The sequence below is a fragment of the Pholcus phalangioides genome, unplaced genomic scaffold (assembly GCF_987345545.1).
Source record: "Pholcus phalangioides strain wild (caught in Gottingen) unplaced genomic scaffold, Ppha-v1.0 ptg000011l_1, whole genome shotgun sequence".
NCBI lineage: Eukaryota > Metazoa > Arthropoda > Arachnida > Araneae > Pholcidae > Pholcus > Pholcus phalangioides.
The window spans coordinates 54,625,900-54,643,757 of record NW_028301604.1 but is presented as its reverse complement, the minus strand read 5'-3'; the positions used below and the strand labels follow the sequence as shown (position 1 = coordinate 54,643,757).

The following is a 17,858-nucleotide window of genomic DNA, read 5'->3' as shown; positions in this document are numbered from 1 at the left end:
ATACTTGATTCACAATGCTCTATTCAGGCAGTAGTAGCTGTTATAATCCACGTACACGAGAAGCTACTTTGTAATGGCCTGCCTATAGTGCAGACAAATGTGATGTAAAAAAAGACCCTTCCTTCAGTTCTAGAAAAATTTCTTTCAGCATTTCACAGTTGCTCAGCCAAAAAACTTTCTCAGGAAATCTATGGAACATACCGTATGGTAGAAAAATTATCCTAATTCGTGAAACACATTAGACAATAAAACTCCTCATTAATGACTGAATACTAATAATAAATGCAAGATTTTAGCATAAAGCAAAAATATCCTGTTTTTGAACTATGTGAAAAAAAGAAAAGGCATGATTTAATATTTTGAAGCTATTTATGTGGAAAAGAAAACTGAGTTATGTTTTTACATATGTCCCGATCGATCAAACAGGATTATTTGATTTTTGATTTGTTTCAGATATAGTTATCAATCTGTTATGGCCATCAGAAACCCAGAGTCCCGATGTAATCACATTGAGTGGCATGACTCTATTTTGAATTTTATTGGTTTTTATTGCATCCTGACTCTGGTTCATTGCTTAACACACTAAAAGGACCAAGCCAGTTATTTTGATTGTTTTTCATCTCGCTTCATTTCCATGATGAACCAGATTGTTTAGAACAGGGGTAGCCAAAAGTTAGCCTAAGATCAAAAAACTATTATATTTTTTACATTCGTTTCGAATGATGAAATTGTGGTTAATGTAGAAAGAAAATTATTTCTGATTTGACAAAAACAATTTGTATTTTCATCTCACAAACACAAAACCTCATTAAATACACAGGTCACGTGATTGATTTCAGAAATCTACTGTGAGAGTTATGGAAATAGCATTAGCAAATTTCTTGCACAATCAACTAAAGGTCAGTAATGACCTCGATGAGCAATGCCCCTCAAAAAATTATTTTAACCAAGTTTTTCCATAAAAATCAAAACTAATGTGCTGTTGTCTATTGGTAAAAATACTTAATCAAGTATTTAGCTGGAAGAAAAGCAAACTAGCATTGCACAAAACTCCAAAAAACAAATTTCAAGATATCAAATTATTTTCTTTTGTTTGATAAACTTTAAACCTTTTGTGAAGTAACATTCTCCACTCTAGTTAGAACATTAACATTCATAATTTGCTGAAAGAAAAGAAAGATGAATACGTTTTCTTGGCAACTAAGAAATTGCAGTCGACAAAACTAAAAAGAATGTGCAATTCACATAAAAATATTTGGCCGAGCTACAAGCAACTGACAACATCAGCTCAATGATTAAAAACCCCCAACCAGAAAAATCTTAGGAAAAGATTTAGTTCACCACGTTTGTGAAAAATCGGGGAAAAGATCACCAACACCCACAGTTGTATCGCGAAGTGCTTGAGAAAAGTTTCGCAACCATGAAGAAAAAGCAAAGTCCAAAAACCAGCCATCAGTGGAAATTTTTCCAAGTCCAGTTTTGCGGACTGATCTCCTGACTGTTAAAAAACTCTGGAAAAATTCTAGCCAGTGAGGACTTAGCCAGAAGCAGCCCAGTCATCAACAAGCAGACCAAGTTTACCACCAAAGTACTAACTAATACACAGGGTCGTCTTGAGAGCATCATGAGCCCCCGAGCCAACAGATTTTGTCTGAGGTCCTACCTGGCAAATTCTTGAAAATTTCAACTAGTTCTCATTATTTAGAGGCCCCTGAACCATGCCCAGATGGGCATTAAGACGGCACTGCTAATACATGTGATGACAGGGCTTGTCCTTTTTACATACTTACTGATGTACATTAGATACACCTTCGTAGGCTGTTAAGTAATCCATCTATAATCTCACCATCAGCCCTGAGGGCTGGGCAAAAATTTGAATCTGGTCTTTAAAGAAATTGTAGTCCATGCTGTGCAATTCCTATTTACGCAGTTTCCTTCTGCTCTGATTTCACTGTCTATGAGAGAATATATTTTACTTGTAAAAAATATATAATATAAATACATTCCAAAAAATGAAAAGTTCAGTTAATAATTTATTAATAATTATTTATAATTATTATTTAATTTAATGAAGAGTTTAGTTAATTAGTTAATAGCTGCCTTCAATGCCATAGCAAGCAATGAACTGGGTGCGGCATATATGCGGGTATGCCAGAGTTCTCTCCCCTTGTGCGTGTGGCTTATATAATGGAGTTTTGACTCTGGTGCGGCCCACGACACTGCGTCCGATCATTATTTTGGCCCTTGAACAGAGAGAAGTTGGCTACCCCTGGTTTAGAATATTGAAATTTCATTACTTTTTCTGAAAATACTGAAACATTCAGGCAAGATGTTTTTGGTTCTTCTTAAAAAGACCATGACTGGTCTATTTAACCAGTAACATTATAGATGCTATCATTTCCCCCACAGAAAATATTTTGTCGAATTGTCGCATGAAATTTTCTCTAATATAGATATGGTGGCTTTGATTAATTGAAAGTATCTTTGCTAACCAACTAATGATGAGATAAAAATACTAGTTTGGCCAAAAATGTCCCAATGTGACTCACTGAATCTTATCTGAAAGCTGGTAGAAGTGGAATCACTTAATGATTTTACTTTAATAATTTTACTTCACCAATGCTTGCTGAAAAACTGCAGCAAAAGAATGGTGTTATCTCAGTAGGTTTAATACTAAAAGAATGAAAAGAAATTTCATGTGAAATCTAATAAGGACCCCTTTTGTATGAAACATGTTTGGTAACTCATAAAGATGTTACATTGAGGGTTTTCTAGAGTAAGAAAAGGGAGAAAATATTCTTCTATTAAGTTCAATGTATTGAAATGTTGGAATATATATTCTCAAAGTAAGAAAAAAAAATCATTGGGTTTTACAATGAAACTAAGTATGGTGTTGATCTGGTGGATCAAAAACACTCCATTTGGGTACCATTCATTTGTGTACGTTTTCTGTAAAATTTGACTTAGCCTCTATAAATACTTGGTGAATTTTCAGAAAAATATATACTACTGGAAAGATTATTTCGTTCTTGTTGAAATCAGCTAAAAAGCTTATAGAATCTTATGTGTTCAGAAATCAGAATTTTCCTAGCAACAAGTGCTGCTGCATCAGACAAAAGACAGTGATGTTAGACTTTGCTATTTAATAGCAAAACAAGTGAGATTAATTTTCAATGAGAAAGAAATCTTTGTGTTGATAAATTGCATTTCTAATGCAGCGAAGGTATTAAAAAATGCAATTGAATTTTGTAATGTTATTTAAAAAAAATCCTGAAATTCATATTTTATTGCTTATCTACATTTGTATAGACCTATGTACATTTAAACATAATAAAACTTACAAAAATCCAGAGTTTATAGAGAAATCCAACCTCTGGTCACTTTGACCGGTATTACTACTTCGAAGTAGAATAAATGCACGATGAAATTTCCTACATGTGTAAGCGAAAGAGGGTTCTCATACTAGGGGATTTCAATTACCCGGGTATTGATTGGGAGAACCTTTCATCTGGAAATCAGTATGAAAGAGACTTTCTTAAGTTGGTGCTCGAAAATTTTTTGTATCAGCATGTATCAGAAGCCACTAGGGGTACTGCTATTTTGGATTTAGTTCTTACTAGTTCTGAGGATCTAGTTGAACATGTTTCGGTGGGGGAAGAGTTTTCTTCCAGTGATCATCGTATCGTCAGATTTCACTGTAACTTTTCCTCGGGTAAGGTTGATAACAAAAGATTGGTTCCTTGTTTTCGGAGAACTAACTTTGATGTTTTGCGAAGAAGGTTAGCGGAAGTTTTCAAAGACCGGTTGGAATCAGTAGGGGTGGTAAGTCAATGGGAAGAATTTAGTACGAAGCTGTCCTCTGTTTTGCACGACGTCATACCCTTTGTTCGAAAAAAGCGTGTTTGTACATCACACCCTCTATGGTTCACGGATAGCGTGCGGAACCTTTATCTTGAAAAGAAAAGAGCATTCAGAGAGTATAAAAGTGGACGAGGTGACCTATCATTGTTTACTGATAAAAGAAGACTGTTGAAGAAAGCGATAAGGGATAGTAAAAAGCAAGTTGAATCTAGGTTGGCAGATAACATTGGCTCTGACCCAAAATCATTTTTTCGATACGTCAATAATGGATGTAAGGGGACAGTTGGCCCCCTCTCGATAGGAGGCTCAAAAGTAGAGAGCAATGTAGGCATGTGTAGTGCTTTCAATGACTTTTTCGCGTCGGTTTTTAATGGAGATAATGATATTCGATATACGGGTGTTGCATGGGGTAATAAAACGCTCAACGATATTCAAGTGGAAGACGTGGAGGTCCTAAATCTTCTAAGAAATGTATGTGCAAGCAAAGCACCAGGACCAGATGATATCTATCCCAGGGTTCTCAGGGAAGGTGCTAATGAATTGTTGGGGCCAGTCGCACAGATATACAGGAGTAGTGTTGCTGAGGGTATCGTCCCAAGAGATTGGAAACTGGCTAACGTTGTTCCGATATTTAAGAAGGGTAGTAGAGAAGTGGTGTCTAATTATCGTCCAGTGAGTTTGACGAGCTCCCTCTCGAAAATTTTGGAAATTATCATCAAAAGGCAGTTTGTGAAGTGGATAGACGAGAATAATGTATTGTCGGATAATCAGCATGGGTTCAGGAAGGGGAAGTCATGTGGAACTAACCTCCTTTGCTTCTATGATTACGTGACTAAGGCTTTGGGTAAGAGCAAAAATGTCGACGTTGTTTACCTTGATTTCCAGAAGGCATTCGATCGGGTCCAACATGGCAAACTCTTGAAGCGTTTACACGAGATTGGAATAGGGGGCAACTTGCTGAATTGGATAGAATCGTGGTTAAGAGATAGGTCGCAACGAGTTATGGTGAACGGGGAATTCTCTGGTTGGACAGACGTCACAAGTGGAGTTCCTCAGGGAAGTGTCCTTGGCCCCATACTTTTTTCACTTTTTATCGATAAACTCGATCAGGGTATCGATGGAATTACTAGCAAATTCGCAGATGATGTGAAGCTAATGGGGGTAATCGGGAATGAAAGCGATAGGGAGTTGCTCCAGACCAACTTAAACAAGATTGCAGCATGGGCAAATGAATGGAGCATGACGTTTAGCGTAGATAAGTGCATGGTCGCTCATTTTGGTTCGAACAACCAACGGTTCTCTTACGAGTTGAATGGTGTCACTATCCCGGATGCAACTAGAGTCACCGATTTGGGAATTCTCATTGACGAGCGACTTAAGTTTTCTGAACATTGTTCAGCGGTTGTCAAAAAATCGAATAGAATGCTTGGTCTCATTTTCAAAAAGGTCTCTTCGCGTTCTCCTAAAGTCATTCTTCCTCTTTTTCGAGGCTTAGTTCGTCCTGGACTGGAGTATGCTGTAAGGTTTTGGAGACCATACCTACAGAGGGACATAGACTTGGTTGAAGGGGTGCAGAGAAGAGCTACGCGTGTCCTTATTGGCACACAGGGCTTGAGTTATGAAGAAAGACTTCATTTTTTGAATATGTTTACATTGGATGAACGCAGGTGTCGAGGAGATATGATCGAAGTGTTCAAAATTTTCAATGGGATGGATAGGATGGACCATGAACTTTTAGTACACCGCCAATCGACTGCTTTTACAAGGGGACACCAGTATCGATTGGTGAGGGACAATGCAAGGTTATGGTGTCGCAGGGAATTTTTCTCCAATAGGGTTGTTAATAAATGGAATAGCTTACCCCCGGAGGTAGTAAATTGTAACACAATTGACACGTTTAAAAAGAAATACGATAAACATGTTGGGGTAAATCGAGAAGCTATCCATTCTTAGAATAAGACAACCATAAGTAATCTTTATGGGCATCGTATAATATTTTATCATGTGTATATATTGTTTGTAATTTGTGTTAATTGCATTTTTAATTGGGTTGCTGTATTTTTGAAACATATGACAACCATATTTTTATGGGCATCTTTTTATCAGCCACCTCGTTGGGCATTTTGCCTGTTGTGGCGTTGTATTTGTATTTGTATTTGTATATTTGTAAAAGTCAGTCTTTTTAAGTGTTAAGTCTGTATCATCATTTCCACCATGGGGATTATATGGAGGGCTCAGAAGCCAATCAGTGTAAGTTAATTTTCTGAAATGACTTTCCTATTGCAAGTGCCTCTTCATTGTTAAAACTTTCAGTTGCCAAAGCATTCAAGTTGCTATCTTTATATTGCAACAGCAGATAGTGCCACTTATACTAACCACAGAATAAAAAGATTCTTTAAAACAGTGTTTTCTTAAGTGGGCAATGGATATAAGGCAATAATATAAGATCCTATGGGTTCGCTTGAAGGAGGGGCGATGGAACAAAAAGTTTGGGAAACTATGCTGTACAAGATCCCTTTATCTCATTTTTTATGTTTATTGACTTGCACTGACTGGCATCTGAGCCATCCATATATTATATCATATACATTGAAACTCCCATAAGCAGAGATAGACTTAAAAATCTGGGGGAGGGCATGATGATGTCAAATCATATATATGCATATACACAAGATCAGTCGGCTCTGCCTTTGATGCTGGGGGGGGGGGGGCAGACAGTAGGCTCCATACACATATAAAAACCACCCCTATTTCGTAGCCTCTACATGTAGTCAGCAACCAATTGCTTAAAAATAAGAGATTTTAAAAAAACAAGTTTTTCTGTGTTTCTTTAAATGCATCAACATTCAATATAGTTCATTTGTTCATTTTGTATAACCTTTATACTTCAGCATAAATACCTTTTCGGATCAATCACATTTTCTGTCCATGTGTGACACTATCAGGTTCAAAACATTTGTAAATAAGATGACAAACGTAAATACTATACGGTTGATCCTAGCTGATGAGACAGTTTAAAAATTTGCTCCTGGGAGGACAGGGTAAACAAGACAAATAACCTATTATCTTTACTGAATAGGTAAAGAATGTGAAAGTTTTAGCTTTGTGGAAATTTTCTGCACTTTTTAGCACACAGAGATACTGTGAGAGAGTAAAAGAATGCAAGAAAAGAACATAAGTACTTACTATAAGGAAAGAACATATCTCTGATAATACAAATTCAGAAATTGATTATATGATCTGGTATTTAAAGTTCTGGATAAAATATATAAATCCGTTTTTTTGACACTGTAACGAAATTGAGCATAAGAGTTATTTTGTGGCATTGAAAACTATTATTTTTATATGCCCGTCCCCATGAAATGTTGTTTTCCTGTCTACCATCGTCCAACTTCTATTCAGTGGTCACTTCTGCAGATGGCTATTTTTTACAGAATGCAGAGTGGTCATCTTAAAGAAGTTTCACTATATTTTCTAATCACGATATAAAAAATTAACCTGAATGTTAATTCCACCCAGACGATGTGATAATTGGTGAACATACTATTGGAACTTGGTCATTAATAATACCTTCATTTTAAAGCAACTCTATCGACTACCACTACATCAAACACCAACTCTGGCCATATCGCTATAGTGCAATTTAATGTTGGAACTTGATACAGCGAAGTCCCTAAACTGTGTCCTCAAAATCCCAAAACTTTTTGCTGCCACACTGATAATATTGAAAATATTTGTTCTGTGATATTGTGATGATAATCACACTGCAAAAATGTTAGTTTTATGTGTGAGTTATAGTTCTTAAATGTGAAAGTCTTTGGAAGTTGTTGAGAAAAGCTGCTGTGAAATAGTTGAATTTTTCAAGAATTTGCCAAGTAGGGCCTCAGAAAAATCACTTGACCCGGAGGCCCATGATACTCTTAAAATGGCCCTGCTTTTAGAGACATAATATTTCATTCCAATGGGGGTCCTGGGATAGTTTAGTGCATAACAAGAAGTATTATTTAGCATACATAAATTAAAAAACATTACATTGTATTATAATTCTGTATTAAATTTTTGGATGATGTGTTTATTGTGATGCTTGATAACGTTTCCAGTTTTCATGATGCTACTCACCGATTTTCATATTTCCATTCTTTCATAGATAAATGAGTAATGGTTATGCAACGCTTAAATTTTTTACTTCCCGCATTAACCGAGTTTGACTGAATCAAAAATTCTGTACATGCGTATTAATGGAAATATTCAATAATCTGGATCTTTAAATTTTAACTAAGCACACCAACTTAATTGTTTTACGAAGTGAATATTTACATTTCATAACAAAAAAATAGTGAAATATGTGAGGATCTAGCTCATAAAAATCATCCATGCAGTAATTTTTTCATTTGGTGATGACATTTATGGTATCATATAATATTTACATCACTTTTCAATCACATACTTGTGTAACAATTATTTATTATGTTTACAGGCATTCATCTGCTCCTCATCTGACAAAAATATATCCACACTATGATGAAAACCTATGCTCCCAGAAAGCAATAATATCATCTGTATCAGATGTTGCTGAACAACAAGAAGCTGTAATTTCAGTTCATGATAAAGGTTGATATTCACCAAAAGCTATCAATAATGTACATGCGAAATACAGTCGAGGCTCATTATATCACCATCCCGTCGGACATGGATGTTATATTGGAAGGTCATTACACCAAAAGGAAAAACATATAGGTTATTTGTTATATGTAAATATTTGGGACTTATCCCACTGGTCATTGTAATAGAATGGTCGCTATAATGAGCCTCAACTGTATATTGTTTGTAGAATAAAAATTATATATATAGTATACCAGGTTGATGACTTTTTGATAAACTTAATGAAAATCTCACTATGTTTCAGCGAAAAGAGTTTTAAAAAATGAAAGGGGAGAGAAAGAAAAGAAAAAAAATAAATTGAGAATCATAAAAGATGCCCATAACAAATATGGATGTCATATATTTCTAAAATACAGCAACCCCGAATTAAAAATGCAATTATAAAAACTGAATGATTAAATATACAATGCACTTATTCTAAGTAAGGATAGCTTCTCAATTTACCCCAACATGTTTATCATAATAAATGAATTGAAGTAAATTTGGGCTTGCAATTGAAGCTTTATGTGGGCAACCCCCCCCCTCTCCCTGTGACCACACAATGAAAAGAATTAAGGGCGTTTATAGTTAGTTAGTTACATTAGTGAATTTATTTAAACAATTGAAAAATACCAATTATGAAATAACTTAAATTTGTCGGTATTTATTCAGAAACATTGATTGAAAAATTATTATTTTTTAAACTAAAGAGTTTATTTACTCTAAGATTTTTGTCTAATGATGCCCAGAACTAGTCAGTCTGCTGTTTAGGAAAAACCCACCTACTTTTCATTTAAAGTAATTCTACAACTAATTTATTCTGAGTATGACCCCTTGATCAATATTGATGAATGATTCACTTCATACTTGAATGATTAATTTTAATAGATTATTTTCTGATTGATTTCAAGAGGAAGCTGGTCAGTAAGTCAGAATTCCATTTCTTTGTCAATATATTCAGTAATGTTCAAAAGTCATTTGTCACATGTAATTAGTGCTAGCCCATTGCCATGACATATATGAAGCAAAAGAAAGATATTAACACTTGCAGCTGAAATTTGTTTTGGTTAGTGAGCTTTTATTGTCTCTTATTTCCATCCTTATTTAATTCTCTGTACCTTGTGAACTAGGTTAACTTTGTTAACTAGGAGAAGACCCTTTAATTTCTTCATTATGAGGACTTGAAGGAATCGACTAGGAGTAGAGGCTTAAAGTCCAATCCGCACCTTCTCGTGGTGCAGCCTGTAAGTAGCCATGTTTAACACGTGGTGAACAGACACGAATGAGCTTCCTCCAACCCGCACTGGCCAGCGTGGAGGATTAGGGCCAAAAACCCTCTAAAAAGAAATACGAACTCTGTCAATAAACTAAGGCCTTCAGTCCCCAGCAGTCTGAGTGTCCCTGGTTACGGCTGAAACCAGCAAGACATGAAGACAGAGGGTGCTAAGAATCTCTGGGTTGGACCAGGCTGCCATAATATAATGACCTTGGCCAAGTATAATGGACATTCTCTTTTTTCAGAAAATTTTTTGCAGGAGTTGGAAGAACTGGAAAGAATAAATTGGGACATCTTAGGCATCTGTGAAATAAGAAGAAAAGGAGTGGAGAAAATCGAACTTGCCAGTGGACATGTATTTTACTGCAGAGGAACAGATAATGGAAGAACCAGTGGAGTAAGATTTCTCATTCATAAAAAGTGGAAAAATCACATTATTGAGTTAGATAGTACATCAGATAGAGTTGCAAAGCTGGTTATGCAAATATCAAGCAGATACCAGATACAGATTATACAAGTCTATGCACCAACAACAAGCTATTCTGAAGAAGTAGAAGACTTTTATGAAGAACTAGACGCGAGCTGCATAGTAAGGGAAATTATCATATCAAAATAGTAATGGGTAACTTCAATGCCAGAATTGGAGAGAAGAAATTGTGAAAGCTGAGTTGGAAGTCATGGTTACAGTGAAAACGACAGAGGAAACTGACTCATCAAATTTGCAGAGAGTGAACAGTTATGCATCATGAATTCATTTTTTAAGAAGAAACCCCAAAGAAAGTGGACCTGGAGAAGCCCAACTGGAGCAATTAGTGAGTTCCACTACATCCTATCTAATAAGAAGCATATGATCCAAGACTGCAGTGTTCTCAACAAATTCAATACAAGAAGTGATCATCGACTGGTTAGATGTAGAATAATGCGTTACACTAGAATGGAAAGAGAAAAACTTATCAAAAATAGAAAAACTGTCATCGATATGGTAAAGCTTCAAGAACATCGATATAAATTCCAGTTAGAGCTGAAGAACTGATTTGATTTACTATATAACACCACTGAGGATGAACAAGATGGCAACCACGATGAACAAAACTTTAACCACTACCCTAAAAGATGTAGCAAAAGAAGTCACTGGAGAAAAAGAAATCAAACCGGTGAAGAAAATAACAGAAGAAACAGAGAAACTTATGAAAGACCGGACAGAATTTCAGATTAAGAAGAATGACCCTAAATAAAAAGTGGAATATGCAGAACTTTGCAAGACAGTACGAAAGCGGATTACAGAAGATGTCAGGAAGTTTAATTGTGATATTGTAAAGAAAGCATTGGAAGATAATAGGAGCTTAAAATCAGCAAAACGAAATCTGTGTGTAGGGAGAAAGGGGAAATTTCTGCACTAAAAAGGAAAGATGGAAATGAAATCATTAGTATTGTTGAGGAATTTTAGAATACTCTATACAAACATGAAGAACAGGATTGGAACAAAGGAAAGGAGGCAAGCAGGAACAAAAGAAAATGGAGCCGAATTTGTACAAGTAGCACCTGTGCTGAAAGAGGAAGTCTACAAGGCTATAAGATGTATGAAAAAAGGCAAATGCCCAGGTGAAGATGGGATTTCAATAGACATTATTAAAGAAACAGGAGAAGAATTTGCTAGTATGCTAGCTGCCTTGTTCACAAATTGTCTCACAAAATCGGATGTGCCTGAAGATTGGAATAACGCAATGATGGTTCTTCTTTAAAAAAGGGTGAAAAAGAGGATATCAAGAAATATCGACCAATTAGTCTCCTATCAGTAATTTATAAAATCTTCACCAAAGTGTTAACATATAGGCTTGAATCCAAATTGGATGAAGCTCTACCAAAAGAATAGGCAGGATTTCGAAGTGGATTCAGTACAATGGATCACATTCAAACAATCAGGGAACTTATAGAGACACGAGGAATACAAATTACCATTGTGCATGGCCTTCATTGATTTTGAGAAAGCATTTGACTCTGTCTTCACATCTGCTGTTGTTAAAGCTCTAGATGTAATTGGGGTAGAGAAGACTTACATCAATATCATCAAGAAAAGCAACTGCAACGATTCGTTTGGATAAAGGAAATGCAAAGATTAAACTCAGAAAAGGAGTCAGACAGGGTGATACTATCTCACCAAAACTCTTTACCGCTGTTTTAGAAGAAGTATTCAGAAAACTGGATTAAGATAAAAAAGGAATTAAAATAAATGGAGAATTTTTCAACCATTTGTGTTTTGCAAACAACATTATTATTATCAGCAGTAATCCAGACAAACTAGAGGAAATGATATAAGAATTGGTGAAAGCAAGTATTCAGGTAGGCTTGAAAATGAATCTGCAAAAGACTAAAGTTATGTTCAACCCCTTTGTGTTGAAGAGGACAATCTTGCTCAACAACACAGAAAGGGGACAAGAAATTACCATGGACAACGGAATCATTAATGAAATAAACAGAAAGATCAGGATTGGATGGAGCACTTTTGGCAAAAACTGTGTAATTCTGAAGAGTCACATGCCATTATGCCTAGAAAGAAAAGTTTTTAACCAGTGTGTGTGCTACCAGCACTGGCTTATGGAGCTGAAACATGGACACTCACGAGCAAGACGATACAAAGGCTACAGACAGCACAAAGGAGCATGGAAAGATGTATGCTAGGCATCACAAGGAGAGACAGAAAACGAATCGCTTGGATAAGGAGCCACACAAAAGGTATATGATATCATGGAACGAATTAAACGTTTGAAATGAAAATGGGCTGGACATATTGCAAGAAGACAGGACAACAGATGGACCACCAGTATTCTAGATTGATACCCCCATGGTGTTAGACATCCGAGAAGGCGTCCCCATGCAAGATGGATTGACCAGATCAGGAAAGTGGCAGGAGTCAACTGGATGGCTAAAGCATCAGACAGAGCAGAATGGAAAAATTTGAAAAATGGAGATCTTCATCCAGCAGTGGATTGAAAATGGTTGTTGATTGATGACCTTGTGAAACACACTAGACACCGGTTTCATTACAAAGATGTATCCTATAACCAGGAATTGTCATTTACTATGTGACACATGCCAGTACTATCAGTATTTCAGTACAAAAATTACCATAAATATACCTTAAAAGTTATTGGACATTACTTAAAAAGCACCAAAATAAGAGTTTTAGGGGTGGCTAAGTCAAAGTCATGAGTTGAATCCCATCAAGCATTTGTAAATTGAACTTGATAGAAAAATGGAAGCCAGAAATCACTTGAATTTAAATGGTTTTTCATTTGTGTAAAAATACTCACTCACCATATACTCAAGCTCAGTGAATCTATGCCAATGACACGACAAGTATTTCTACAATCCAAAGGTTTTTAACAAAGTATTGACTTATTCTACTTTGTAATAATGTCTGTTACATGACTGATTTGATTATTTATGGATCATTTCTTGATTTACCTTATTTTAATATGTATAGGGCCATAGTCTGGGGAAACCGGGGCACTGCCCCTGGACTCCAAGTTGAATGGGGGCCCCAAAAATGTTTAAATTTCTGCGGTCAGATGGCAAAATGTCACAAGTCACCAGGGATGTCAGAAGTATTTTCAACCCGTGGATGCTCACACCATAGTACGGGGGGGAGGGGGTCCCCCTTTCTCTGAAGGATATAAAAAAGTTGAAAATGTATTTGTAAAAAAAATATTTTGATTTTTTTCCTGTTTATATTTTTGTAGAAACGCTGTATAACAGCAGTTCTCAACCAGTGCTCCGTGGAGCCCTTATGGTTCCATGTGCACTTCTTGGGAGCTAGCTGTTGCTCCAGGGCAATAAAATAAATCAGTGAATCTGATAATTAGAAAGAGGCTTGTGTGCGGTGCTCCATCATGGAAGCTACCAAAAAGAGCTTGCGTCACAAAAAAAGTTGAGAGCCGCTGCTGTATATTTTGGGCAGGGTGAGCCAAAAGAAAATTTTCATCCATGTGAAACATTGGTTCAGTGTCCCTTTGGCGCATCAGTAAAGAGACTCCAAAAATTTGCAAATGTTTATTCAGCTAGATGAAATGTATAGTTTTGTCGTATATTTGTTTTCCATATATGTATATTTCGTATATTTGTCGCACCACTGTCATTTTCTGCACACGAGGGCTAATTAGACCGGAACCTACAATTTATTGCCGATTCCGAATGGCAGCCTTTTTTATACTCACCGAGAGGCTGGTGCACTAACCCTTCGGTGTGGGACTTCCCCAGAGGAAATCTTTTTCTGTGGTCATGTGGTTGTTTCTGTTGTTCCCCCTGTGTCAGGAATGTTTCTGACAAGAACGAATTGGGTATCGAACTCGTGACACCTCCAACGATCCTTATATGGTAATTTAGGGAAGTTACCGTGCCCAATCTAACAGAAATTAGTTTTCTTCGAGAATCATCAGTCCAATATAGTTTTACAGATAATTTGACGGTCGAAAAAATTTTTCTTCTAAAAATACAAAAGAGATCTGGGAGATTAGCTAGGTAAGTTTTTTTTCTTTCTCTTTTTGGTTTTTTGTTTAGTCATAACGAGCACACTGACATTTGTCTGTCAGTGACATTTTCGAGTGGGGTGGTTCAGATGGTGATTGTTATGCCTGGAAGGCAACGGCAGGTTTTGTTTGGTATGCTGGCAAGTTCCGCCAAATAAAAGACAACATGCATAGATGATAGTGGGGTTTGAAGAAGCACTGAGAAAATAGCTAACCATATGTTTGATTATGAAAGAACATAACAAAACATTTCCCATTGGGATTAGGAATTTTTTTGTCTTTTTTTCACAAACATCAAAATGGAAAGTCAACGTGAATGGAAATTCTATTGGTTTGAACGAGATTTCTATTGGTTTGAGGAAGGGGTATTTCTGTATTCCATGGACCTTTTATGGTGGTCGCAGATACCCCTTTATAGCATAATATTCAGTATATAATAAAAGAAAATAGTAAATTGCTTCCTCATCCAAACTGACTGACACCCCCTTCCTGAAATCCTTCCAAAGAACCAAAATGCCAACCCAAAAGAATGTTCGAGCTCATGCGATCATGCACAAGGCTATATTTTTAAAGCAAGCATCTTTAACCCTTTACTTGAGAGCACCACTGTGCTCTTTGAAGCACCCAGACTGCTCGATGCTCATGTCCGATTTTCATATGATCACTTGATCAACGGCCCAAGTAAATACTTTGTACAAATCGCATTGAAGGACTGAAATCATCCCGATTTCAAGCATGGGAACGTCAAACTTGCCGTAAGGGTGTTCTTTTTTTGATGATGGGCACAGGCAGTTCTCACGACTAGAAAAAGGTTGAACACTTTTGTTTTAGAGTGAGTATCTAAAAATTGTAGCCTCTGCATGAGAAGGAGAGGATGCTTGTGGATACACAATATTTTTTGTCTTTCCATCTGGTGTGTAGATGTACAAATTTTTGGGATTACCAACAAGTGACGAAAAGCTGTTTGTGTGAAAAACAGGGTCCAAGTAGCTTGATACCTGCCAATGCTAACGACTGGCCTTGCGCTTTGTTGATTGTCATGGCAAAAGCTAAACGAATCGGGAACTGTAATCACTTGAAAGTGAATGACATTTCTTCAGTGATAATTGGGATATGTGGAATGATGACGTCTTCTCCATTGACACATCTAAGTTAGAATCATTGCTTCAATGATGTAAATGTGCAATTTCTTCAAGCAGAGTCTGGTGCCATTGCAGTCTCTGTGTCTCCAAATTTCTTAAAAGCATTATAGGTGCTCCGACTTTGAGGGTCAAGTTGTGTGGTGGCACACCCAGAATATCCAAAGAGTTCAGAAATTCTGCAGGATACAAAACTGTCTGTGCTCTGTCTGTGACAGTGTCAACCGATTTGTGAGATGTGGAGTCTCCTGGAATAGTTTTTAGGATTTTTTTATTGATCTTGTTCACACTGTCATTTTTCGGTGACAAAATCGCTCTCTCACAAAGCCACTCATGGTTTCTGTGATTTTGTTGAATGTTTGGGAAGACTGTCTGCAAGTTCTTCAACTGAGTTTAACAACTGGCAAAATCCATTTGGGAATGTAATCAGTCTAGTGCTTGGGTCTACGGGAATTCTTCCATTGCCAAGTTTGATCAACTGATGTGAAAATGATAGCAGTACTGAGTCATTTTGCAGTTGAACTCGCATGTTGGTGGATAATGATAATTTTTTAACTTCGTGTTGATGATTTGAGGCAAGCGTTGAGTTCATCAGCTGGTATTGAACATTTTTATTCGCAGTTTTGTCGTCATAGTTGTTGTTCTTTGTTGTTAGTGATGTCATATGTTCAGCTTGTACAGCGAATATTATTCAAACGCCTTTTAAGCATTTTTTAAATTTTTTAAACTATACCTCTACGATGGGCGGTTGATGAGATAAAGGCCGCATTAGCACTTACAGGACACCCTGTATATAGGTTAACAAAGATACCTGGCACTTCCCGGGTTTTTCAATTACTGGGAGGATTGGAAAAGTGACAAACCATTATAAAGAAATAAACTGTTATAATGGCAGCATTAAAAATGTGACAAACCATTGTAAAGGCACATACATGTCTGAAACGCATTGTTGGGAACCACGGTAACCAAAGTAAACGTTTCGAAAGTGAATGTTTAGGCCCCAAAACCATTGTTGCTCGACAGTTTTTCTCCCATTTCGGGCATTTACCCAGCTTTGATGAACTTATAAAGTAGCCACGGTTCATTCCCGGTCTTGTTTGGTATATATATGCAAAATCTGGCGACGATGGGCCTAAAACTGTAGATTTGTATGAAGAACAGATACATACTTTCACATTTATATATAGGATATATACATTTATATATATAAACTGAAGAGCCAAAAAAACTAGTACAAGCATGCGTATGCAAATAAAGATATGGAACCAATCAGAGTACTGCGGTCGGCAACACCTATATAACACAACAAGTGTCTGGCATAGTTGTTAGATCGGTTACTGCTGCTACAATGGCAGGTTATCGAGATTTAAGTGAGTTTGAACGTGGTGTTATAGTCGGCGCACGAGAGATGGGACATAGCATCTCCGAGGTAGCGATGAAATTTGGATTTTCACATACGACCATTTCACGAGTGTACCGTGAATATCGGAAATCCGGTAAAAAATTAAATCTACGACATCGCTGCGGCCGGAAAAAGATCATGCAAGAACGGGACTGACGAGAATCATTAAACGTGACAGACGTGCAACCCTTCCTCAAGTTGCTGCAGATTTCAATGCTGGGCCATCAACAAGTGTCAGCATGCGAACCATTCAACGAAACATCATCTATATGGGCTTTCGGAGCCGAAGGCCCACTCGTGTACCCTTGATGACTGCACCACACAAAGCTTTACGCCTCGCCTGGGCCCGACAACATCGACATTGGACTGTTGAGGACTGGAAACACGTTGCCTGGTCTGACGAGTCTCGGTTCCATTTGCTTCGAGCTGATGGACGTGTACGGGTATGGAGACAACCTCATGAATCCATGGACCCTACATGTCAACAGGGGACTGTTCAAGCTGGTGGAGGCTCTGTGATGGTATGGGGCACGTGCAGTTGGCGTGATATGGGACCCCTGATACGTCTAGATATGACTCTGACAGGTGACAGGTACGTAAGCATCCTGTCTGATCACCTGCACCCATTCATGTCCATTGTGCATTCTGACGGACTTGGACAATTTCAGCAGGGCAATGCGACACCCCACACGTCCAGAATTGCTACAAAGTGGCTCCAGGAACACTCTTCTGACTTTAGACACTGCCGCTGGCCACCTAAATCCCCAGACATGAACATTATTGAACATATCTGAGATTCCTTGCAACGTGCTGTTCAGAAGAGATCTCCACCCCCCTCTTACTCCTACGAATTTATGGACAGCCCTGCAGGATTCATGGTGTCAATTACCTCCAGCACTGCTTCAGACATTAGTCGAGTCCATGCCACGTCATGTTGCGGCACTTCTGTGGGCTCGCGGGGGCCCTACACGATATTAGGCAGGTGTACCAGTTTTTTTGGCTCTTCAGTGTAT

At 37.3% G+C, this 17,858-nt stretch overlaps 1 protein-coding gene across 2 annotated transcripts in view; it reads left to right on the top strand.

Moving 5' to 3' along the window:
• Window positions 1-17,858, top strand: part of LOC149080575 (nuclear pore membrane glycoprotein 210-like) — a 158,571-nt gene that overhangs the window by 2,450 nt on the left and 138,263 nt on the right. For both annotated transcript variants that reach the window (XM_089239711.1, XM_089239712.1), the window contains exon 2: window positions 8,339-8,472. In XM_089239711.1, coding sequence (XP_089095837.1) covers window positions 8,339-8,472 — 134 coding nt within the window. The remainder of the gene's footprint in view (window positions 1-8,338; window positions 8,473-17,858) is intronic.